At 35.6% G+C, this 26,713-nt stretch overlaps 1 protein-coding gene and 2 pseudogenes across 1 annotated transcript; 1 reads left to right on the forward strand and 2 right to left on the reverse strand.

Moving 5' to 3' along the window:
• The first annotated feature begins 4,735 nt into the window (after positions 1-4,735).
• On the forward strand, positions 4,736-5,628 carry LOC124109286 (large ribosomal subunit protein uL18-like; annotated as a pseudogene).
• A 1,287-nt stretch (positions 5,629-6,915) lies between these two features.
• On the reverse strand, positions 6,916-7,816 carry LOC124109290 (olfactory receptor 4C11-like; annotated as a pseudogene).
• Positions 7,817-19,631: 11,815 nt separating this feature from the next.
• Positions 19,632-20,546, reverse strand: LOC124109291 (olfactory receptor 4C11-like). Its single transcript, XM_046467794.1, has one exon. The coding sequence runs from the start codon at positions 20,544-20,546 to the stop codon at positions 19,632-19,634; it is 915 nt and encodes a 304-aa protein (XP_046323750.1).
• Positions 20,547-26,713: the final 6,167 nt, after the last annotated feature.

A 26,713-nucleotide genomic window follows, 5' to 3' on the forward strand; every position in this document is an offset into this window, starting at 1 on the left:
AGAAAAATCATTCCAGAAGAAAAACGGAATCTACTGGATGAAATAAAAGATACCAGCAGTAAGTGGATGTGTAAATATAATAAATAAGCTAAAAACTGACTTTGTTGAAAATTTTAAGGCCTCATGGGATATGAGAAATATCAGAAATGTATCAAAAAGAAACATCAGAATAAAAAGGTAGTTGGTTTTAAGGATTAGCATCATGTTATAGAATTTTGCTTTGGCAGATCTCTATCAGCTTAGGTAACTACTCTGTTCTCTAAGACTAGAAATTGTCCCTCACAGAGCAGAAGCTAATGGGCCTGCTGAGGTCCCAGAGGGTAAGTGCCTCCAGCAATCTGCTCCATGAAAACTGACTGGACCCACATTTGGAATAACAGAGAAGATTCAGTAGATTTCTACTAGTTGTAAAAACAGCTAGAAACAAATATTTGGGATAAAACTAAGAACAAATGATATTCAAATCTATTCCCAGAGCAGCAACAGCCCCTCCTGATACCTAGATTGCCTCCAAATTTAAGGTGTTTTAAAATCCACATGGAAATAGTGAAAAATAAATCATCTGCAGACCTCCTGACCAAAGCCCAACAGTGTTCCAATCTTCCAGAGAAAACAAGGAGACAAATACTCTCAACCTGGAAGAAAAAGGAAAAGCTGTTTTTAAGAGATGACAATATATATTTATATATATTTTACATGTGAAAATTGTCACACCTGTGGACACCAAAGCTATTCCAATGTGATGATGAAGGTTCAGGTATAGATCAGCCTTGACAAAAATTTGATTTCATGAATAGTTACAGGAATAGACACATGCCCCTTCCCTGCTGGGTTCTGCAACTCTACCACCTCTATCAACTTGTCATGATGTGATTTTCCCACAGGGTGGCGCAAAAGGCAAACAGTCCGCCTGGTCACTGCTCTTTCCAACTAATAAAGCTTTTTTTAACCTAATCACAGAAGATTTCATAGATTTCCCCTTGTCCTCAGAAAATGATAACGGATTGTGGGAAGGTTTTATCAACTTGTGCTTCGCTCTTCCAGTGTCGTTTGGGATCTCACTTTAAATTCATGACCTGGATCTCGAGTGAACTCTAGAAGCTCCCCAAGCATCACACTCCAGGCCCATAGTCGATTTATTCCCTCACTCTCCTAAAGGACTGACTCATATTTTTCTCTGAGTTGCTGGAATATGCTGTTAGAATTTGAATCTTGATTGTCTCCTGAAGGTCTGTGTCTTAATGGCTTGGTCACCAGCCTGTGGCACTATGGGAGGTGGTAGACCTTCAGAAAGAAAGGCATGGTCAAAGGAGGTTAGCAAATTGGAGATATCAACCTGGAAAGGGATATTGAGACCTTGGCCCCTTGTCCCTCTCTTTATTTTTTTCTATGAGCACATGCTCCTACCATAATGTACTGTGCTGTCACAGGCTCAAAGCAGCAGAGCCACCTGGCCATGGACTGAAACCTCTAAAATTGTAAGCCAAATAAACCTTTCCTAATTTTGATTTTCTCAGGTATTTTGTCATAGCAATGGAAAGCTAACTAACATATGCTGATTCAAGAAACATTTGAGAGAGCACTGTATGCCAGGTACTGTTCTAAGGGCTCCTAGAGTCCATCTTCTCCAGCAAGCTTCCCCTGATCTCTGGCTAGATTATCTAATCCTATCCAATGATCATGTTATCCTGCTGTTTTCCTACCTCTAACCTTGACTTTAAGACACTGCATTATAATAATCTGGTTTGTTCCTTTGCTCCCCCTGCCCCCACCACACTTCTTCTTCTCTCTATATTTAATATACATTTATATATAAAATAATATTTCAAATTTTTTTCTGTATCTCCAGTGACCTACTAAGCTGTTGGCTCTTTGAGGCCACAGGCCACATTTATCTATATATGTTTTCTATAGAGCCTAGCACAGAAATTGGCAATGTAACTATGAACACAGGCTTTCTGTATAAAGAGATGAATGTCCTGTATTGATCTGCTGTGAGGACAGAGTTCATCATAACACCAGGAACTACCTGGCTTCACTGGTGACTCCCATGCCTTTAGGTAAAATAAAGCCTTTGGTCCCCTGATTCCTATCCATAATCTGCTTAATGTTTGTGGTTTCAGACTCAGCCTTGGCCCTGACGGCTGTCCTTCCTGTCCTAGAGCAGAGTTCCAATCTGCCTCCCCCTCTGCCTCCTACTATTGGAACTGTCCCTCACAGCAGGGGTGAGGTACTTCCCTCCTGCTTTATTGACCCAGGAGGAGAAGGGGCTAAAGTGGACTGGAATCTCCTGCAAAGTGGAAAGCAGTAGCAGGATTCTTAGAAGTGGAGATTGAGCTCAGATCCCCCGAGGTTTAGCCCCTCATCTCCTCTCCAGCTCCAGATGGATTGGCTCCCATCTGCAACCAATGCCCTTGACATTGACAGACCTCTGTGTTCAAAAGCCACACATGGAAGAGCTTGTTCAAATGCAAAAGTTGTTCCTGCCCTTCTGTTTTGCTTTTGGGATTCTTGCTCGCTCCTTAGTACTTTACCCAGATTACCAATGAAGAAAGGAGGAAGGAAAGAATAAAGAGAGGCTCTTAAGGACTTTAGTGCAATTAATGTTTGCCAAGGTTTGGAAGGGAAGGCAGGATGACTCAAAGGTACTTGAGGCTATTGATAGATTACCTATGGCTGGGGGAATGTGTTGCACCCCTGGCACAGAGTAAGTACACCTGCTCCCTAGCAGTGTTTCCAATAGGTCATCTATTTGAAAAAACTCAGCAAATGCAAAGGCCAAAAAGAGATTAAAGAGAGGTACAGATACTTCATAGGAGGACTTCATTATCTATGTTACAGTCTAATAGTGAGAAATGCTTTATTTTGCCAGACTCACTCATGTCTATTTTATGGTTTAGAAACATTTTTTTTTTTTTACTTTCATTCCCATCACTAAAGTTGTAAGAGGTGAAGCACTACAAACCCTTAGAATGTCTAAACTTTACAATCTGATGTAGAGAAGCTTTGCTAGTCCTATAACCTAGAATATCCAGTGACCTTTTCAAATCATTAAATGAGATGGAAAAAGGGAAAGAAATAGAATTTTTTTGAGCAGGCTTTAGCTTAAATAGGCCTTTTAGTTATGTTTATACAGAGGTACAGATGTAGATATAGGCACATAAGTAGACTAGAGTTCCAAAAGGTGATTAACTCTACCAACATTACATAGTTCAAGTGAGAGAACATAAGTCCAACTCCCTTTAAGGATGTCACTCTGAAGCTCAAGATCTTCATCTCATAAGGGAAGGAATTAACTAGTTTTTGTCAAAATAGTCTGGTTCTTTCTCCTTTCCTAGCTAGTTTTCTCCTGGCATTTGAACCAACTGACTTAATCTGAATGATATTTGTACATTTTGCATAAGAACACTGAAGTTTACTCCACCACTAGGGCATCACAGGGCACCCACATCTTTAAAAACACTAATCCAATTCTAATTCTAAAATCATCATTAAAAGTACCTGCTCCTGTCTCCTGACTCAAGACATAAAGATTCCTTGCTATAGTCACACAGAACAGAGTAGAGGAGGAATAGAAACTCAGGGTCAGGGATGGTGGAGGGGATCTATTCTTATAGACTGTGCCCAGGCAGGCTGGGTACAGAGATGACTACCTGTTCTTCCTCTGTAACAGGTCTAGGTAGTGCCTGAGATTCTGCTGTACATGGCCTTCAGGTGGAACAGGTATAGAGAGTAGCCAACCCTATTCTGTTTTCACTGAACTGCTAGCTATAGGGGGAGGAAGAGGAAGAGATCTATATTGGGAGAGACCTAAAGAGTGAGAGATACACAGTGTGCTACTGTGCTGATAAGCTTAAATTTAAAAATTAAAAAAAGGAGGAGAGAAGGAAGGGAGGAAGGAAAGAAAGGAGAATAACCAAACAGGATTTTTTAAATCCTGAAGTGATTGGCTACCTCTTTAGTGATTGTTCTTAATTAGAGACAGTGTAATTCCTTTGGTAAACCTGAAAAGGTTACCACTTTATTAGGCTCATAGGTTCTTAAATCTTCTACTTTAAACCTTTGTATGAAAACAGTAGAAACTCTAATTCTACAAATTTAACCAGGATCACATAACTGGGTGACTCTTCCCCCATTTATATGCCAAGCAGCTTGTTTCCACAGTTAGGAGCAAGATGTTTCAATAATTTCACGGAGTTCATGGACTCTCTGAATAAGTTTACTTCATGTGAACAAATCATGTGTGTCATAAGATCTCAGGTTGTACTGCAGATGACCTGAGAATCTTCAAACATGCTTCACTTTTAAATGGCTGTGAAAACTAATCTCTCAGAATTATCTTTATTATTTGGTGAAATCCTTAATACATAGACTTTAATTGTTGAATAGAATTATACCATAGAAAATTACCCTCAGAAAAATATGGCAATTATTAATTGGTTTAATTATATTAATTGGCTGAGTACATACATATTTATTGGCATTAAACTGTACCAATGATTTGCCTTCAATATTTGTTGACATTATCTACAAGCAACAATTATTCTCCAAATAAATGACTTTGCGTTATGAACCAGAGTTTATGCTTGAGTTGTGACATGAGATAGATCAAATTTTGGTTGATTTATGTTTGCACTATTCTGATAATTTTTTTTTTAATTAAAGATATCAGTCTTTAAGAAATGAAAGCTGGAGGTCTGCATGGAACTGTAGACCTGGGTCTCTGTTTCGCAGGATGGGGCTTGTTAAAGTTGTCAAGAATAAGGCCTACTTTAAGAAATAGCAAGTGAAATTTAGAAGAAGAGGAGAGGGAAAAACTGATTCCTATGCTTGAAAACACTTGGTGATCCAGGACAAAAATAAGTACAATACACACAAATACAGAATGACAATTTGTGTAACTAATGGAGATATAATTTTCCAGATTGTTTATGCCCATATAGAAGGGGATATGATAGCCCAGGCAGTATATGCACATGAACTACCAAAATATCATGTGAAAGTTGGCCTAAAAAATTATGTTGCAGCATATTGAACTGGCCTGCTGCTGTCTGCAGGCTTCTCAATAAGTTTGGCATGGACCAGATCTATGAAGGCCAAGTGGAGGTGACTGGAGATGAATATAATGTGGAAAACATTAATGGTCAACTTGGTGCCTTCACCTGCTATTTGGATGCAGGCCTTGATAGAACTCAACTGGCAATAAAGTTTTTGGTGCCCTGAAGGGAGCTGTGTGTGAGGGCTTGTCTATTTCTCATAGTTCCAAATGATTCCCTGGTTATGATTATGAAAGGCAGGAGTTCAATACTGAAGTACATCGGAAGTGCATCATGGGTCAGAATTTTGCAGATTATATGTGTTATCTAATGGAAGAAGATGAAGATGCTTATAAGAAACAATTCTCTCAGTATATAAAGAACAATGTTACCCCCAGCATGATGGAGGAGATGTATAAGAAAGCTCATTCTGCTATATGAGAGAATATAGTCTATGAGAAGAAGCCCAAGAGAAGTTTAAAAGAAGTGGAAAACTATTCTAAAATGTCCTTTGCCCAGAAGAAAACTTATGTACATAGCTCAAAAGAAGGCAAGCTTCCTCAGAGCTCAGGAACAGGCTGCTGAGAGCTAAACCAAACAAGTTTTTTTTCCTATATTTTTTCAGATAAAGATAATAAACTTATTTAAAAACACCCCCCCCCCAAAAAAAAAGAAAAAAATGCAATTTGGACATCTCCCAAGGAATGGCTAAGGGGAGATGTAATGAGGACTTGCAGTAAGGTCACCATACCAGTAGGGTCACTTGGAGGGGCAGAGCATTTTGAAGATAGCCACTGGATGTTTGAAGAGCAGAAAAGACATCACTGATGATCCTAAGAAATGGACATTTTCCTCCTACATCAAGGATACTACATTAGAAAAGTCAGAGATAATCTTGAAGAAGCTTGTGAAAAGGTCCCAAAGGGAAGAAAAACATAAATCTTTCAATATCTGCCAGTTTCAGAGACAGTGAGCCAGTTTGTTAAGATACAAAGTCAAGTAGGATTTTTCTTCCTTGTCCCCAGACTGTGCTGTCTGCCTTTTCTGTTTTAGGCTCCCTGAATTCAGCTGAAAGTGAAGAGTGTAGGGATTTTTGACAGTTTGACTAATGTCATGCACTGGGGATTTTACTTTTTGGCGTTGCCTCACATTGAGGGGAAATTGGGCTCCGTTATACAACAGTGAGAAGAAAAAAGTAAGGAGAAAGAAGTTTTGTGAGTTTTCATTCAGACAGATTAAAAAAAAAAAATCTCTCCACTGTAGTGAGTTTGAAAAAGCAAGGTGAGACAAGAATCAAATTTTTATTTCCATTATGCCTTGCTTACATAGATCCAATTACACTTTAAACTCCATAGGACTAAATTCCAATGCTTAAAAGAAAAATCGAATTGTGAGTACTCATCTGAAAAGAGTGTAAACAAATGTGTCACTTGTGAATATCTCTGACAACTTTGATGATATCCTCTTTGAATGTTGATACTTACTCTGCCTATTCTGTAAACAAGTATTTGGAATTATTGGTACAGTGTTTTGACATTTTGTGTTCGGTGGATGGAGCTCATGCACATAACAATGTACATCACATTTTCTTCTATTTACCTGTATCAATTCCAGGTACTACTTGGTGCCAGTGTAAGTAAACTCATAAGTTCAGGTACTAATAGCTCAAGTGTCTGTGAAATTATGAAGTGGGGAATGATTAGCGTACATTCTATGTATAGATAGAATTATTTTCAAAGGAAAATGGTGGTGTTAAACATTCCCCTTATAACTAAAGTCCAAAGTTAAGAAACACCAGACTATCTTTTCAGGCCATGCAACAAAAACTAAACTGAGAGGACATATGCATTATAATACACATAATATTTATCAATTTAAGTCATACTTTGCTACAACATAACTTTTTAATGGCATTTTTCACTTCTGCATTCCTTAGTGTATAGATCAAAGGATTCAGTAAAGGTGTCCCAATTGTATAAAATGCAGCCACCATCTTGTCCACTGTAAATGTGGTTGGTGGACGAGTGTATATAAATATACATGGACCAAAAAATATGACCACAACAATAAAGTGGGAGGTGCATGTGGAAAGAGCTTTCCACCTTCCTTCTGTACTATGGTTTCTCAGAGAGTATAGGATGACAATATAGGAGATAAGTAAGACTATGAAACTCACCATGCATATGGCCCCACTATTAAACACTATGAGCAGATTGATGACATGCAGGCAAGTTTTAACAAAGGTTGCATATCACAGAAATAGTGATCAATCACATTGGGGTCACAGAGGGCAATCTCAAAGCCAGAGAAATCTGTGCTGAAGAATGCATGCAAGACCCTACCCAGGCCAGAATCACTAATGCATGACAGACATGATGGCTCATGATGGTTGTGTATCGCAGGGGCTTACAAATAGCCACATAGCCATCAAAGGCTATGAGGATGAGCACAAATATCTCCATGCAGTCAAAGAAATGGGCTGCAAAAGCTTGAGTCATGCACTCATTGTAGGAAATGGTCTTCTTCTGAGAAAGGGCATCCACAATCAGTCTGGGGGCTGTGGTTGTAGAGAAGCAAGCATCTGCAAAAAATAGGGGGAAGAGGAAATAGTACATGGGACTCCCAAGGGTCTGGCTTGTTTTAATGGTCACCACAATGAGAAAGTTCCCCAACAGTGTCATGAGGTAAAGAATCAAGAAGATCCCAAATATTACCTTCTGCTTTCCAGGGTCTTGTGCCAGGCCAAATAGAATGAATTCAGTCATGCTGCCGTTGTGCATCACCCTGTCAGTGGCTGTGGGCAGCATGCAGTTGACATATGTTTAATCTACAGATGAAAGAAATTACATCTTGGGGAGACTGTGGTCTTACTTCTGAATTCTGAGTTCTGTTTAATATTGTGTTGTCTGCAATGGCCTTTCTGTGAAACAAAATCTCCTATGACTCTTTGTAAGCTGATACCCAGATCTCTGTAACATTTATCTGTTGACTCAGAAACACACTGGATTGAACCAAAGCTTTTGGTTTTGTGGAATAAAAAAAGTATATATATCCTTCAAATATTTTATTCTTATCTAGATTGACAATTGCAGAACTTATTCTTTCTTTGGGTAAGTCACTTAAATTCTTCAAAACCTAGTTCTTGTGCATCAAAATGAATTGTAAGCAGTTGTTCTATGATTTCTGAGCTTTCAGAATTTAATAGTGCTATGCCTACATATCTGCACATATAATCACACATATATATAGTGTATTAATGCACTTTATCTCTATATTGTGACATTTGAAAAGAAAATCAACAACACTATTCCAATACAAGTAGGCATTAATATTGTTTGAAAATCCCACTTAATAAGAATGCTCTCAGTTTAGTTCACTCATTTTGGTGTCTGTGATCTCTCACTCTATACGTATAGTTTATATGACTGAAATAATATCATGCCATTTTATATTATTATTTTGACTTATAATTGTTTAATAACCCATCTTGATTTATTTTTCATAGATTAATTGCTAATTTAATAGTGGGATAGCATATCAATCTTTACATGTATTTGATCATTTGCTCATTGAGATATATATGACATTTCCAAGTTTTACTCTCATAATGATTCTACAATTAACTTTAGAATGATTTCCCAAGTGCAATATTATTACTCAAATTTAAGAGGTTACCAATGTTATTAACAAATATTCAAAATTATTTTCAATATTTTGTGCGCCATTATTAACTGTATAATTGTTATAGAATAATTCATGATCATGATGTAACATTCATAATGTAAGAGAAAAATTAAGACCTCTCTTTAGATTGTTTTAGTCTGAATTTCTAATCTCTAGAAATAATCACCCTTATTTCCTATAAGTAAATCCTAAAGCACTATAGACATTGTTGTATATGTTTATCTCTCTATTTTTTCTCATATACAACTATGACCAGTATATCAGTCTTGATAATTTTTCTAGAAAATTTGAGGCATTTGCAAAAGAAAAGTTATGATGTTACTTTATTATTATGCCAAAATTGTCTTATAAGATATAAATTATATGATGTTTATAAAATTGAATCCTATCATATTCACATATTATCAATCATGGTTACATTTTTTGTAGATTTTTTCCTGAAAATACTGCCCTTCTCATCATATATCATTTTTGGGGGGTCAAATTTCTTTAGCAAACTTGGTATTTTAGTAGGATGCACATTAATCTCCCCAAATCATCACTATATTTTTAGATGAAAAACAAGGTTTGGCTTTTCTTCTATGTATATTTTTTTTCTGTGACTTTGCTTCCTTTTTATTCAATCTGTCAATTTTTTCAATCTTAATTATTCCAGTGTTTAAAAACATTTTTAAAATTATATTTATTTTCTACTATGATTTCATAATTCTATTTTGCTTCAAATACTGAAAAATTATCAGAAAAAAATGGTCATTTTTTTAACAACTTATCTGAGCTTTAAGACAAATATGGATAGGATCATTAATTTTGGGTGACTGTATGTTATTGATTTTTAAAACAGTACAAACCATCTTTAGAGAATATGAACTCCTATAGAATGGATTCATTATTATAGAATTTAAAATTATGGAAGAACATGATCTGTAAATTTCATTGAAGAAAATCAAATTCCCAACCTGATTCTCTGAGATGAAACCATTGAAAACCAGAATTAGATGTGTTTTAGTTCTGTGGCCTGGCCTGATCTGAATCCACACTGCCTAGTTAGAATCCCCAGCCACTGCCCAACAGTGATGTGACACACTTAGAAAATCCCTTGATATAGACATGTAAAACATACATAATAAGATAATCCACCTTTTAGCATTGCTTAGATAGCTTCTGCCACCATACAGGAGATGTGCTATAGACTATGTTCCATTGGAGTAGTCTCATTATGACCATTACTCCTGGTTTTCCAGGATATATTGCCCAATGTTCATAAGCAATCCCAACTGTTCATTTACTCATAATACAGCTGTACAACAGTTTAAAAACATGAATTTGTTGGGGCTGGAGTTGTGGCTCAGCGGTAGAGCACTCACCTAGCACCTGCAAGGCCCTGGGTTCTATCCTCAGCACCACATAAAAATAAAGGAAATAAAGGTATTGTGTTCAACTCTAACTAAAAATTAATTATTTTAAAAAACCATGAAGATCTTTTGTTGAGTATCTGAAGTTATGCCTATATAAGGGATCATACCTGTTTTCTCGCTGTGGTCAGAAGGTAGGAATGACTGTTCCAAATATCTTCAATAAATATAAAGAATAAAATGAATAAAAGTATTTCATATTTTTAATGTACCGGGCCTTGGATGAGAGAGAGAAAATAAAATCAGGCTTTAGTTGTAAAAAGAGTTTGGATCCAAAGATACAAAAATCAGAGGAGAGAGAACATTTAGGATGAGAGAAATGAAGCCACATTTTAATGGAAATGAGAAGGAAAATGCTTCTTATAGCAAATAGATCAATGTAGAATTTCTAGTTAGTCTGACTCCAAATACATCACAGAAAAGTTTGGAAAAGTAACTTTTCCCCCAGCAAAGTACCCTGAAATCCAGATTGTAATGTTTGGACATCTTTTTCATTGGCAAAGTATAAAACTTGGAGCCATATAATATGTAAGATCAGATTTTTGTAAGATGAATTCATCACTTAAGAATAAAAATTACTCCAAGTAATTTACCTGGATTCAACCATTAGTTGTTATTGCTAAAGTTTGTACAATTGTGACATAGAGCTCATCTGTCCTAAAGTCTCTATCTTCTTCAAGATGCTACAGGTCCACTGAAGACATCTGGTTTTCTATTCCCTGCATTTAGAAACTCAGGGCAAAATACAAGTTTATTTACCATGGTCCCCATAATCTAAAGACAGCCCGAAGGCATTTCAAATACAACATGCCAGAGGCTTAAGACTTTTTGATTGCTTTCCTAGAGGCAGATCAGAGGTGCCCACTTTCAACCATTGCCTGTGAAGAATAACAACATTAAACATCCTCTTCAGCTTTAACAGAACAATTTTTATGCTTCCAAAACATAGAACATAATTCCTTTTGTACAATAGTTAGCACTCATTAAATTCTAAATAAAATGGTTCACATAATTTAGTGGAATAAAAATAATATCAAGCTTTGGGTAACATAAAAGTTTCCATTGCAAGAATTATTATATTCTAGAATTTTAGTCCTAGACTACATGCATGTCAATATTATCAATGGCCAATTCTATAATCCTTTAAGTAGATCTTCCAGGAATTCATTGAGATCCTATTCTATGTCTCTAAATGGGATGAAGGACCCAAATTTGGTATTCCTTCCTCTCCTCATTTCACCCATCTCTTTCTCTTTTAGCTTTCTTTCTATTACTTGGAAAGAAAGAGTGGACAGTTTAGAAATACAGTGATTGATAAATACAAATAAAAGCATTACTATAGTTTCCAATGCAATGGTTGATACACTCACCTTGGCTTTCAATACCCTTTCCCAGTGCTCCCATCTTACTGTCCACTTGTCCTCCCAGTGTTCTGCTCATCCAAGATCCAGGCACACCTGACACTTTCTGACCTTCATGTATAAACCTAAGTAGCCTCATTCCCTGAATATTCCATACCTTACAGTCAGATGACATTTCCTCTGCTCTAACCTCTATTCTCCATTCCCATCTGTGTGTGTGTGTGTGTGTATGTGTGTGTGTCTGTGTTAATTGAGATGTATATTTCCTAAATATACACTTTGGTATCTTTTAACCTCAATATCCTTTGTTCATTTTATCTGATATCTTGTAAGATGAGTTGCCTCATTGTGCTGTGTGTACTTTGGTCTATGCTAGAGATAGAATTGAGCAAAATTTTCAGGCAGAGAAAATCCAAGTCCAGAATCCAAGACTTTGTGCTCCGTGGAATCTGTCCTTAATACTGCATTGCCATTTCTGTGCAAAGTATCATACTTCAACCATACAGGTGGAGCCAAAATAAACCCCCAAAACCATACACAGGAAATGAAGGAAACCACCCATATACTCTGGATATGTCCTTTCCAATGGACTCAATCTTCAGAAATCAGCATTTGAAAAATAATAGTGAGGAAGGGATAGAAAGTTAAGCAAAGGCTATGAGGAGTCAATCCAAAGGGGAAAAAGGTGCTGTGAACAATAATTAAAGAAAGAATTTTCAGAGGATGCGATAGGGGAAATCCTATATGCAAGGATAAGCAAATAAGCATGGTAAAGATAAAGAATATTTTCTCCTAGGATTTCACTGAAGAGTCTTGCTTCCCTCTCCTCCTCTCATCACACTATTTTACATCTCACTCCCTCTAAAAGAATGCATTAATAAAGGGAGACAATAAGTAAAATAGCCAACACTAGTATCCTCTCCATCAGGACACTTAGTGCCATTAGCATCAATGCAAACTGACTGCATATGATTTGTGTACAAACCTATCCTTATCCTGATGTCAGACTCTGCAAATAAAGTAGTTCGCAAGTATTGGGTAATACACCATTGCTCCCTTCACTGTGTCCCCTTTGTAGATTGCAACTGAGCTTGAGACACTATTTCATCTGGAAATATTGGATCTTTTCATCATTGGAGAAAATATGTCCCTGGAATTTTTATCTTCTTGGGAAAAAGAACCAGAAAACAGCAACTGCCCTAAAACCTGGACCCAATGGGAGGCAAGAAAATTTCAGTCTCTCGAAATTCCCTCCCCAAGCTCCTATAGTCCCTGCCCCATACCTTTCCTCTGGAAGTCGCCCTGCACCAGTGCAGATCCCAGATTCTTCACCTTTTGTTTAGGCTGAGAATCAGCAACTGCTCCCAAGGGTAAAAGAACTCACTTGTTTTCTGTTGCAGAATTAAACTCACTTTATTGAAAGTGTTGTCTCTCTAGAGCCCTTCCCTTCAGTTCTGCTTTATTTAGCAGGTTTCCAGTACCCCATACAGGTGATTTACCCATTGTGTGTAGATTTTCCAGTTGTTCACAACTCAGCCACAAGTTATTTCTCTATCAATTGCAAAAGCTCACTCATATATTATTAACAATTTAACAAGTACTTGTCAACCATTTACTGTGTGCCAGGCACTATTTTAGGGACTGGGAATTTAATAGTAAAGATTAAAAAAGAAAAGAAGAAAGAAAGAAAGAAAGAAAGAAAGAAAGAAATCCCTATATTTTTTATAAATTTTATTCTGTTTTCTACATAATAAACACAATAAATAAATTGTGTAACATGATGGTATATGGTGATGTGTTATGTAAATACATAACAAAATAATTGAAATAAATAATAAAATAGGAGAAACAGGAGACACAAAATGGATGAATTTGCATTTTTTTTTTTTTTTTGGTACCAGGGATTGAACTCAGGAGCACTCAACCATGAGCCATATTCCCAAACTTTTTTTGTATTTTATTTAGAGACAGGGTCTCACTGAGTTGCTTATTGCCTCATTGTTGTTGAGGCTCCTTTAAAACTTGCAATCCTCCTGCCTCAGCCTCCCTAGCCACTGGAATTTCAGGTGTGTGCCACCACACCTGGAGAATTTGCATTTATTTAAGATAAAATATTCATAATTAGGGAAACACATTTGTTTGACCAACCAAAAGAAGGAAGCAAACTATGTAGACATCTGTAGGGGGAATAACTGAGACAGAAAATGACCATTCAAGGTCACTCAGGCAGAAACATAAAAAGTTGGCAGTGGCAGCAACAATGACTTGTGTGTTGTGATGAGCTTAAAGAATGCAGTTAGAGGCACTAGTACAAAGGAGCAGAAAATGGCTGAGATGTGGTTGAAAATTAATGGGTATGGAATTTGATGGTTATGTAAAGGTCTTGGTTATGACTCTGGAAGTAAGGAGCTGAGATAGGTCAAAGGACAATATTCTTGAAAGGAACATGATCAATTGGTCAACTTAGGAGCCAATACATGGGAAGGATCTTCTCTGTGATATTAAAATCGCCATGATACATAGCAGGTTCATGTTGAGCGATGGTGAGCAGAGACCAGCACCTTCAAGGTGCAATGGCCCTAGAAGCACTTGATGATTTTTCTAAGGGAGAGTGGAGTTTGGGATAATCAGAGTAAGATGAAAAAGTAACTAGAGAAGAGGTGTGAGCTAGAAGTGGTGATTAAAAGCACTCACAAAGTCTCACCTCTAAGATGTTTTCATGAGACCTGTGGAGAGAAAACATCCCTCACTTAAGGAGAGACAGAAGGCCAGGAGAACCAGGGAGGTGAGAAAGCAAATGTTCACAAAGAGATTGAAAAGTTAGGGGATTCTGTCCATTGCTGACCTGAGATCTAGGAGTTGTAATGAAAGAGGCTCTTAAGGAATGAGAGCTATTATTTTAAAAGGAGGAATCTGTAGTTCTGTAGGAGACTTAAAACATGAATTTAATATATTCTCCTAAAAATGATAGTTTATTCTCTCTTGTTGGAGAAATATTAATGTAATTTCTTCAAATCCTGGGAACTCATAAAATGTGTGGACTTGCTATTAGGCTTTTACAAAAAGCATAATCCACTAGAATGTTAACCGTGAATATGGGATTTTTTTCAATGCTTCTTAGAATAACACTTAAAAATAATGAGTCAACCAAATTGAATTTGATTTTTGAACAGAAATGTTTATTGGATGCTCCTGGTGCCAGGTGCCTATGAAAGACTGTCCACTGAAATAAAATGTTCCCCTTTGCAGTAACAGAATAGTATCAGCATTCATGGCCACCAAAGGAGAGTCTACATTCACCAGCCCTGCTTTGCAAGTAGGGGTAGCTCTGTGGCTGAGGTTTTGTCAATTGGACATAAGCAGAAGAGATACTTGTAACTTCCAGGCTGAAATCTAAAATGTTAGACTTGTGTTCTTGGATTTATCTCCCCTTCTGGACAGATGGTGTCACAAATGCAGTGCTCTGTGGCAGTGCTTCTTAATCTGCAACATATACTTGAAACACTTCATGTTAAACTCAAATACTTCATCAGTTCAAGGCTGAAGCTTGGGATTCTACATTTTTAATGAGCTCCCAGGAAATGTTAGTGGTTCCAGCTATGATCACATTTTGAACATGAAGGTACAGCTTCACAGGTGATCAAGCAACAGACTGAGAGATAGCTGGATCTGTAAATTAAGAAGAGGAAATGCTCTGCCAAGTTGGATTATTTCTATGGGACTGTTACATAAAAAGAATAATTTCCTATTTAAAAAAATATTTTAGTTATAGATAGACACATTATCTTTATTTTTATTTATTTATGTTTATGTGGTGCTGAGGATTGAACCCAAGGCCTCATGCATGTGAGGCAAGCGCTCTACCACTGAGCTACAACACCAGCCCAACTTCTTATTTTTTAAAGCATAATATCTTTGTATGTCTCTTTGATAGAAGTTTATCCTTACTCTAAGTATTTATGGAACTCAAAAATATACATGAGGGCTTTTTCCTCTTTATATAATAACTCTACTCCTGAGAGGGTTCCTGAATTACTGATATGGTCTTTCTCATGCAGAGATGGCATTCCTTCTGTGACATTTTAAATTACTTTTCCCTTAAGAACATGGATTTGTATTAACCATGAGAATTCAAAATGTTAGAGTTTAAAACTCTTCAAAAAGGATATATGGAAAGAAAAGTTAAGGCAATATAAGACATTGCTTAATCTTCAGAATTCAGAGATTCATTCTTGTTGCACTACTATAAAGTAACTCTGGCCTTCAGAATTGGGCAGCAAAAATCAGATCTTTTAAATAAATACCTAGTTGTATCAGTGGAGTAGAGGAAGGGGATTAATGGGGATTCTGGAGGGATGGGCAAATAAATAAATAAATAAATAAATAAATAGTCCAGTTGTGAACAATCTCTCATGCTCTTGCTCACTGTAACCAGATAAAAAGGGCCCACCATTAGAAGACAGAACACGTGTTTAATACTTTCCAGGGAAAATTCAATTGGAGAACATGACTCAATGCTCACAGTGTTAGTTAGTTAATATTGTGCAAAAAATGACCTCAAATTTAGCAGCTGAAAACAACTCACATTTATTTTTTCAGTTTCTATAGGTCAGGAGTTGAGTACAACTTAACTGGATCTGTCGGGGGTCTTTCACGACAATATAACCAAGATTCAAACAATGCTATGGTCTCATCTTAAGATTCAGCTGGACAAGGTCTACTCCAAAGCCTGTGTGTGCCTGTTTGCAGAACTTGGTTCCTCTCTGGACACTGACATGAAGGCCTCATTTTCTCACTGGATATTGGCCTAGAGACAGGTCTTAGTTCCTGGCTGTGTGATACACTGAATAATAGTTTACTACCTGGCAGCTTACTTTATTGAAGCCATCAAGTGGAGAATCATGAGAAAGATGGAAATTTCTTGCAATAATAACAGAAAAGTAAATTGCCATCTAAATATTTATGGGTGGAAAGAGAACCCTAGAAATTGAGAGAATAGGGGTTACCAGAGAATGGGGAGTGCCTGGAGACAGGCAGAGGTGGATCATTGGGAAATGTTATTGTTTGATAAGAATAAGTTTTGGTGTTCTATGGCATAGAACATAATTAACAATAAAACATCATGTATTTCAAAATACTTAGAAGAGTTTAATTTGAATGTACTCACCACAGAGAAATGGCAAATGTGATAAATATGCTAATTATACAAACTTGATCACTACCCAATGTATACATAATACGTAAATAAATTATCACATTGTATCTCATAAATATGTACACATATTTGTGTTGTTACATACATAATATGTAACAATACATAATAAAAAGAACAATTAATAAAGATGATCTTGTTTCTACCCAGTGATTATGGGGCTATAGATAATCACTACACACTAGGCCAGAGAGCTTCTTACTGCCCAGGTCATCACATGAAGACATAATTCTTATCTATCATTTATATTTTTCTATCTGCGTACACATTTTTATTAATCAAATTATTTTTCTATTGCATATAGTTTTATTTTGTAGGGATCATATTTTGTTCCTTTTGAGTAACATGTAGAATTCTAGGGAAAAAAAGAACTTCTTATAAACCCCAGGTCTAACTTAAGTGATTAGCACAAATGATTGCAATAATACATTTGGAAACATGAAAATAATTATAAATGCTATATGATTATAACTCTTAAAAAATATAAAAATTAAAAATAACTACAATAGTAAATTGTTTAAAATTAAGAAAACAAATGTTATTTAAATTAAGTAATGCTAAGTTAATATAATTTTGTTTTGTAAACCCTGCTCATCATTTGCCCTTCAATCACAAAGTAACAGTGTTTGACACCTTTTAACAATGATCACGTTCAGGCACTCAAATTATGTGATTATACCTGGGTATGAGGTATTCATCAGATGACCCAAACCATGCCTTTATATATTTTGAAATTATCAACTCAATCAACTCAAAACATAAAATCAGAATTTAAAAATCCTTATGGAAATTAGCAGAAATCTAGGTAGAGCCAATGGGAGCTTACTTTTATCAGGGTGGTAGGAGAGTTGGTAAGAAAATATACCATACCCTGGATATATATTGAAGGTGAACTATTTTTTTCTAAGACATTTGGTGTCAACTGTTAGAACTTCATTTCATCTATTTATTTTTTACTTCAATGCTTTGGCAACAAAAAGAACAGATTTCCTGGGGAAAACTGTAGGAGTAAGAGTGAGGCAGGAAAAGTTAGCCAGCAGCTGTGAAGGCACTAATAAGTCTACAGAGGAAGATGTCACAGAAATGTGACATTCAGATGAGAGCCATCAACACAGAGATAGTGCATGAAGCCTTATGAACCCTCATTTTAAATGTGGGAACTTTAATATACAGGATGGAAATGCTTCTCTGAGGTACTGTTGCCTTCAACACAGGTTCAGAATAATCTCAACTAATCTTAATTAATCCAGGAAGGAGGAGCTTCCCAATCATCCCACAAATGTTTGTGCTAAAAGCAGCTTATCCAAATATCAGGAAACCTCCTCTGTTGTGTCATTTCAATTACTACGTCTTCTTTCTCCTGTTTTCAACTCCCAAGCTTCCCTTCTATTTATATCATAAAACTAAACCTTGGCAAGGCAAGCGGTTTGCTGATAGTCAATGTCATAATCCAAAAATTGCTGCCTGCTATCAATAAAATTTGGACTTTGAGGTTTTCCAGCAAATAATACGTAAATCTTCCAAACTTCTATTAATGGAGTTTGAATATCCATGAGGAAGCATGTCATGATTCATGGGAAGAATCCCAAAGTGGTACTGTGTAGGTTCATCTGCTACAGTTTAGGGGACAGTTCTCAGATTTGTAGGAAAGCACTTATTTTCATTCTGGCTCCCCTTTCAATGGCCTTTTATTGTCCAGACGTGATTGAACTGATTCTTTTTGTCTAAACCCAGTTGAAAGTATCTGAACCAAAATGTTTATTGAATGAGAAACTACAAAATATGTAAATTAATGCACCAAATGTTTATTCTGGCCATTAGTAACTATCCTTCTCTCTCTAGATGAATGTTCATAGGAAGCCCAATTACTATATGAAACTGACTTCATTCCAGCAGAATTTGACAAACAGGCATTATTGGCTATGGGCTTCAGTAAACAGTTTGAAATGTTCATTCTGAAATGATATGTCTGCCAGTCATACTGACCAAAGGGAAGCATTTTTCTTGCACTAGGACTGTACCTCAGAACTAATCCAAATTGTGCTCCCACAATGTACTTTGTGTGGTATTTTAAAGTGGACATCTTACTCTTTGGATTAATAATAATGACACCAGCTCTTTTTCTCTACTGTGACTCTTTTTATAATTATACCTCATTTGTGATAGTGGTAGTTTTTATGACTCAAAATTTTACAAAAGATTCTCAATTCATCAACCAAAAAATATGGGCAGTGAAGATTAGTTATAAAAAAAATCACCATAAATAATAGAAATCATGGTTCAATACTCAATGTGTGCCTTATAACAAGTTTTAATTTTATTTGAATGGAACACGTTGTCAGTCTATATATCTTCATGAGAGGAATAAAAGATAATTTTTTAAAGTTTTTTACAAAAATAATGAAGTATCAAATAGGTGTCAACTATACAATACTTAAGATCCTTGGGGAACATACATTTCTTGGAGTAACTTTGGTTATTGACTGTTAAGCCAGATAATATATGACACAGATTTAAGAGTACCAGATCTCATTTCCCCCCCAAAAAAGAATGTTAAAAATAGATGTTCAGAAAGAAAATAAAGAAGAAAATCCCAATTACAATAGTGCGTTAAAGAAATAAAATTATAGAAACAACAAGATCTGGCTCATAAAGCTTCAAAAAGGCAGGGGAATCAATTCAGAGAGCAAAAGTCAGAGGGCTGGTGCACCTCAAATATGGCTGCACTTGGTAGTCTGTCATTTTAAGTAATATTGTCCTAAAATAAAATGGGTACATGCTCATTCTGCCTATTTTGCCAAATATCCTACTGGAATAGAATTATGCAATAACATTGGGATGAGGACTTTATTCTTCTCCATTGTGCAATTTTACGTAAGTTATTGTAGAATTCTACAATAAGTCTTCCATTTTTGGCTGCCTTGAGTCACAGTTTGTTGAACCATAACTTTCTGATGGCATTTTTGACTTCTGAATTCCTCAGAGTGTAAATCAGAGGATTGAGCAAGGGTGTTCCAATTGTATAAAAGACAGCCACCATCTTGTCCATTGGAAATGTGATTGGAGGGCGAGTGTATGTGAATATACATGGAACAAAGAATAAGATGATTACAATGATGTGGGAGGTGCACGTAGAGAGGGCTTTCCTTCTTCCTTCGGCACTCTTATTGCTCAGAGAGTGTAAAATGAAAGTGTAGGAGATAAGAAGGATTATGAAACTCACCATGCATATGGCCCCACTATTAAACACTATGAGTAGATTGATGACATAAGTGTCCATACAGGCAAGTTTCAACAAAGGTTGCAAATCACAGAAGTAGTGATCAATCACATTGGGGCCACAAAAGGGTAACTTCAAAGCCAGGAAAATCTGTGCTGAAGAATGAATACAAGAACCAACCCAGGCCAGAATCACCAATGCACCACAGACCTGTTGGTTCATGATGATTGTATATCGCAGGGGCTTACAAATGGCCACATAGCGATCAAAGGACATGAGGATGAGAACCAAGGTTGCCATGCAGCCAAAAAAGTGAACAACAAAGATCTGTGTCATGCACTCATTGTAAGAGATGACTTTGTTCCCAGATATAGCATTGATAATCAATCTGGGGGCTGTACTTGTTGAAAAGCAGGAATCAGCCAAGGATAAGTAGAAAAGGAAGAAGTACATGGGACTCCCAAGTGTCCGGCTGAACCGAATGGTTATCAAAATGAGTGAGTTTGCCAACAGAGTTGCAAGATAGAGAAACAAGAAGACCACAAACACTATTTTCTCCTTTAGAATATCCTGTGTTAACCCAAATAGAATGAACTCATTCACACTGTGATTCAGCTCCATGGGTAGAGTGAGTAGATAAAAGACACAGCTGAGAAATGATTTATCTGCAAATAAAATTGATACAATGATAATTTGGCAGTAGATGTGAACTGTACTCAATGAGAACTTTGTAGTTTCAAACAACATAATACAGTGATTCTCCCATTTTTTCATGTATTATAAAGAGTAGGATTTTTTTTTAATTGAATCTCTTACTTTAACCATAGGCATTGATGCAAGCTCTTCTTAGGTGGGACAAAGAATATTTGGGGGGGAAGAAGAAAACCTACAAGTGATTGCGCTCTCTGCCAGTCTGAGAACTAATGACTATGTAATAGCGCCTTACTTGTGTCATCTTAATGTCTTAAAATTTTCATTTCTATAAAAATTAAAGATTTTAATGGACACATATTTGTACACAAATGCGTATGATATATATGTGTAAATACTGGGAATGCATCTCAATTATGGAAACTAAATAATATCAAAGTGTACATTGGGGATGTCCTCTTGAGAAAACATGTTTTTTGATATGGACCTCAGTTTTTGCCCATTTTTCCTCTTCAATGTCTTGACCAAATTACGTTTTCATATGAAATTATTTCTTCAACTTTTGAGTTACCCCAGTCCTAATTTTAGTTTCATTTTCAGTCAGCACACATATGAGAATATGATATATGAATAAATCATTAAGGTTGAAATTATTAAGGAAAGTTACTATATATTTAAAACAATTCACTACACATGTTGGATATATGATATTGAGTCTCACACCGTAAATTTGATGTGCCACTCTGCCTAGAACCTGAATAAGGACTTTACTTATAAATGACATTTCCTAACATATTTATCAGAATTTTTTTGCATTTGACCATTTTTGTTTCTTCCAAATCATAATTCTAAAGTTATATTGCAAAATTTCGCTAGATGAATAATCCCCATTATTTTGCTCTATCCTGCTTTATATGCACACATATTTATACAATTTAAATCATCCTATAAAACTTTATTTTCTAGTTTTCACAGAGTATTCACAATACAATTATCCCTTTTTTTGATTATACACTAACATTTGAAATTTCACAACATAAATTTTACTATTTAATTTTAACATTGTTTTTATATTTTAACTCTCATATATAAACATTTGACCAAATCTCTTCTTATTTATATACTTTATTTTTAATAATTTCATCAATATATATTACAAACTTCTGAGGCATAAAATGTATAAATTTTCATAATTACTGATAATCTTTGTCTAATGCCTTTCCAATTTTGTTGTATTAATATTTATTAGAAATATTTTCATCATGGTATAGGAGTATTTTCACAATAAAATATCCAAAGTTTACATTGAATTACAAAATTCATAATTTTCCATCTCACTCTCCAGAGGTAACATACCATTCCTTATGTATTCTCCTAGATTTTTTATAGTTATATATGTATATGTATATGTGTGTGTGTATATATATATATATATATTTGGCTAAATATCCCTTTTATGAACACATTGGATCATTATTTACCATAGTTTCTAAAACTGTAGCAAAATAGCATTTCTTAAAAATAAAATTCTAAAATTAAGCATTATCTTATTTGGTTGGCTAATAGAATAAAAATTAGAATAAACATTTATTTGTTTACTGAGGACAGTATGATATTTTTGTATATTTTCATTTCTTATATTTCATATGTCTGAATTATGTATGTCTTTTAAAATTGTTTTTGATATCTTGCTTTGAGCTCTTTCCTGTTTTGAATGTTATACCATTGAATCTATGAATTTCCCCCTTTATGATTTAACAAGTTATCTAACTTTGGGAGTTATCATCTTTATTCTGTCTCATAATATTCCTAGCACTTATTTTAGTATGAATTTTGAGGTAGTCTACCTGTGTCTGATTAATTGCCAGTCCATCAATGAATTAAAGAGCACTATGGCATCTGTCACCAGACCCCCTCAGATCTGCAGCCACTATAGTAGGGCATGGAAAGATGTTCTCAAGCACTTTGCCATCATGATGGAGGGATTACACACTTCCAGATAAGATAAATAATTACATAAAAATTACACACAGCCTTATGCAATTCTATCAAATATCCCTTTCCCAAGTCTAAGTAGCCTTAGAGAATGAGTTAATGGGGTAGTAAAATTTCAAACATTAGAAATAGTGGTAAAGCTTTGTCTTAAAAATCTATGTTCTCATTCAATACAAAGGCTGTTAGAAAGTCCTGGGGAAATGGTGGACAACCACGCTGTCCAGGGCATGCTATTTTGGTTTATTTTAAATAAGAGGAAAAAAAAAAAGATTTGGAAGGCAGCACTTTGACAGGCTGTGTGCATAAGCTCAGATCAATACTGCCTCAGGTTTTTTATTGAAACCAGTCATTATTTCATAAAACTCCTGAACTATCCTTCCTCTCTGATAATACCTTTGGGGTATTACCACAGTAGTGGAGCATACCATTTACTCTTCTTTAATTTTAAATTTTTATTTCTACCCATTAAAATTTTAACAAGTTTAAATCATATCTGGACCCAAGACCCTTCTTTATTTTTGTCTAGAAATAAACATCTACCTCTATTCCCTTTGCTTTGATATTACTATTCACTTTGTGTTGATGTGAATAAAATACCTCATATTACCTATTTTCCTTTTTTCATTACCTTATAGCTTAAACAGAGATTCACTTATGTTATTTCCTTTGACACGAACATTTTCTTGCAAGAAAAGTATGTCCATTAGCCTTGTTATTTTCTGGGTATGAAATGTGACCTGCAACCCAGAGAGTTTTATTGAGGTAAAACAATAATGAAATGCTGCTACTAAGTAGCTATTCTCTTTCCCATCCACCTTACCTGTCATATAAAACAGCAAATCCCAAGCATTCATGTCATTGTATCCTCAAAAAAGAGAAAACTTGAGCTGTCAGAAGATGCCAGTTGATTTTTAAAAAATTTTTCTGACTTGATCCCAAAGTCAAGTTCTGCAAATTCATGATGAAAAAATATCAAAATACAAATTAGATAGCTAATGAATGATAGTGAAAGGGAAAAGGGCAGAGACTCAATGAATTAGAGTAGGAGACAGGAGACTGATAGTGAATAGACAGCCGCAGAGTTGTGAGGTAGGAGAAAGAAGATCTGGAGAGGGGAGGTAAAAGGGGTTTGTGACCCAAAATTTCACAATAAATCTCAGCCTCTTTCTCTCCAACCCACTTGATCCCAAATCAGGGAGGTAAGGTGTGGTCCATTTTGAACAAGGATGACCAAGTTTCCTGAAACTCCAAGTGTATGGAGAGTGGAGTCCTATTATATACTTTGTTCCAGAAACCACACCACTGACATTAAACTCTTCAAGTGAGATGATCCCAAGATCAAAAGTTCTGCCATGCTGGGCTCAATGTTATGGTGCTATATAATTCCACCCTCTGTGAGCAGAGAGTTGCTGAAGAAATAGTCTATGTTCCTGCTGAATCTAGGAAGGTTTTTAAGAACCCTGGAACACCATCACTCTTGTTTGGGAAAATACTCTCTAGAAGTTCTACCTTTCATAGAAGACACAGCATTCCTGACAGTCTTGAGAAGGCAATGTGAAGAGAGCATTTCAGATAGATTAAAATCCTTACCTTTTTTTCTGTTAAGCAAACAAATGCTTTCCAAAGAACTTCACTTTTCATTTATAGGAAGCTGAATCACATGAGGCCTGGGTACAGCTTTCTATCATAGAGGTTATGGGATGTGGAGAGAGTATGTGGAGAAGGGACTCTACATGTGGACATATTACACGTGGTTCCTCCCAAAGCACTGTGTCAGATGAAAACAACAATTTCTACACTGGAGCATTGAAGAAAGTTGTAAAACTTAGAGGAAGTTTCTAATTTGTCTCTTGAAAACAGGATGAGAGAAACTACCCCTGTGCTCTGAGAAACCCTCTGAAACCAGCTATTTTTTTTTTTACCAGTTTGTCTTTGGTAAAAGTGTAAGTAAACACATTTCTTTTTATTACACTGGAAATTTATAGTAATTCCACAAAGGTTTTAGATGTGTAAGGCTTTTATCCTCAGGAGCTCTAAGAAAGCCTTACTCCCAAGGAGTCCCAAAGGATGTCAGTGAGTTACCTCGTTGACTGTAGAAGGCAGGCACTGTAGAATAGTTAAATTTCAACTTGATATGAATTGCAACTGAGAAAACAATGCTCAACTTTTTTATGATTGGCTTAAGTTAGTCTCTTTTGGAGAAAATGAAATTCATTGAAGCCATTTAGATGTTGGTGGACATGAGACCTGGCCCCAACACATCCACTATCTAAATTTAATTAACTACATTAATAGTTTCAATTTCAAATTTTATCTTTTGTAAAGGTCAACTAACAATAATATTATTTTCCCCATTTCTCATCCCATCTATATTTTAAGCCAGTGTAGAGAGAAAAAAGGGATGAGAATTATTGAATACTTTTCTTATGCATTTTTCTCTTATTTCTAAAGATATATTCTCTTCTACACAAGGAAGAAAAACAGGTCTTTTAATTTGAATGTAATCATAAACTATTAAAGTTGGGACATTATGAAATTACTTTCCTAAGGTGGATGGAGACAAGGATTTGCTACCTTGTTATGCCATTGCCTTTGAGATTGCTATTATGAGGTTGACACCAGAAATCCAGAGTGAAGGTAGTAGAAAGAAGCAGGAGACAGATTGCAAAACACTTCGCACTTCAGCTCATGTGTCTGAGTACCAACCAGCAAGCAAGTGTCTGAGAGAAACGTCTTAGGGAAAAGGATGCTGCCAACCTGGACTTTTTTTTTTTTTTAATTACAAACAGGCTGGAGGGATTTTTAGAATATTTTTTTGTTGTGTCACTTAAAGCTTTTAGACCACAGCTTCTGCACCAGTTTAATGGGAGTCTGAAGACAAATTTATAATTTTATCATTTTCTACTATACAATTTTATAAAGACTTAAAGATATAACATAAAACTAGTAATCTCTGACTCAGAAAAAGTGCAGAATAAATTATTTTGTTCTTATTAATCCTTCTTCAACATGAGGAATTGAGGTGAAAAAGTGAGAGAAGACTCACTCAAGGTGACAAAACCCATTAATAACAAAACATGCTTAGAATCTGAATCTCACAACTCTGAGTCCAAAGCATTTTTAAAAATTATTATTATTTCAATAACGTATCAATATTAATGGCATAAGGTTTCTTGTCTGGCAAAACGAAATCAGTCAATTAGGCAAGAGCCTGGGTCAATGATCTCACCAAGGCCCTTCAATCTCTGAGTGAATTCTGTGAAGACTAAATATTTCTTGTGGAGAGAAAGGTTGAGGTACCTAACGACTCCACATAAAGCCAAACCAGGGTACCCAAGGTTTGTCTGAGGGCAGTGAACTCTGGTCATTCAGTCATGAAAACTATGCAATTCAGTATAGATGACAACTGATGCTTGTACTCTTTTGTATTATTATTATTATTATTATTATTATTATTATTATTATGTTATTACTATTTGGTACTAGGGATTAAACACAGGTGTGTCTCTTTACCTCTGAGCCACACCCCTAGCCATTTTTTTTATTGCAAGTTTTATTTTTAAACAACATCTCACTAAATTGCTGAGACTGGCCTTGAACTTGGCCTCCTTCCTCAGATTCCCAAGCCACTGAGTTTACAGGTGTATGCCACCATGCCCAGCACTCTTTTGTCTTTGATCCATGTGTATCTCATGTAAAATCTCAGAGTGAATTAGGACCTTACTTTAAAATTCATTCACTTAAAGTTATATCTTACTAAAGTTAGTGTTCCAATGAATAATAAAGAAATTATTCAGATCAAACCTAATCAATAAAATGGAAGTTTGAAGCAATATATTATTTTACTGAGATATGAAATAGCTAAAGATCACTGAGAAAAACTTTTTTTTCAAGTGATGAATGGAGAATGAAAAAATATTATAGAAAATAATTTAACATAGATAGAGGAAATAACTAAAAGTAGAATTTATTTGAAATATCCCCTTCTAAACTATGTCAAAGGGTGAATTGTAGCGTGTATCAACATCTGCATGATAATGCCAGCAATGTCTATATTCACTTTGCAAACATTTCATTAGGTTAATATTAGAGATGGATTAAACTTTACTAAGTAAAGATATATCATCCATTCATTCAGTCAA

This window comes from Marmota monax, unplaced genomic scaffold (genome assembly GCF_021218885.2).
Source record: "Marmota monax isolate L192 unplaced genomic scaffold, Marmota_monax_Labrador192_F-V1.1 WCK01_AAM20220418_F8-fsc01141, whole genome shotgun sequence".
Lineage (NCBI taxonomy): Eukaryota > Metazoa > Chordata > Mammalia > Rodentia > Sciuridae > Marmota > Marmota monax.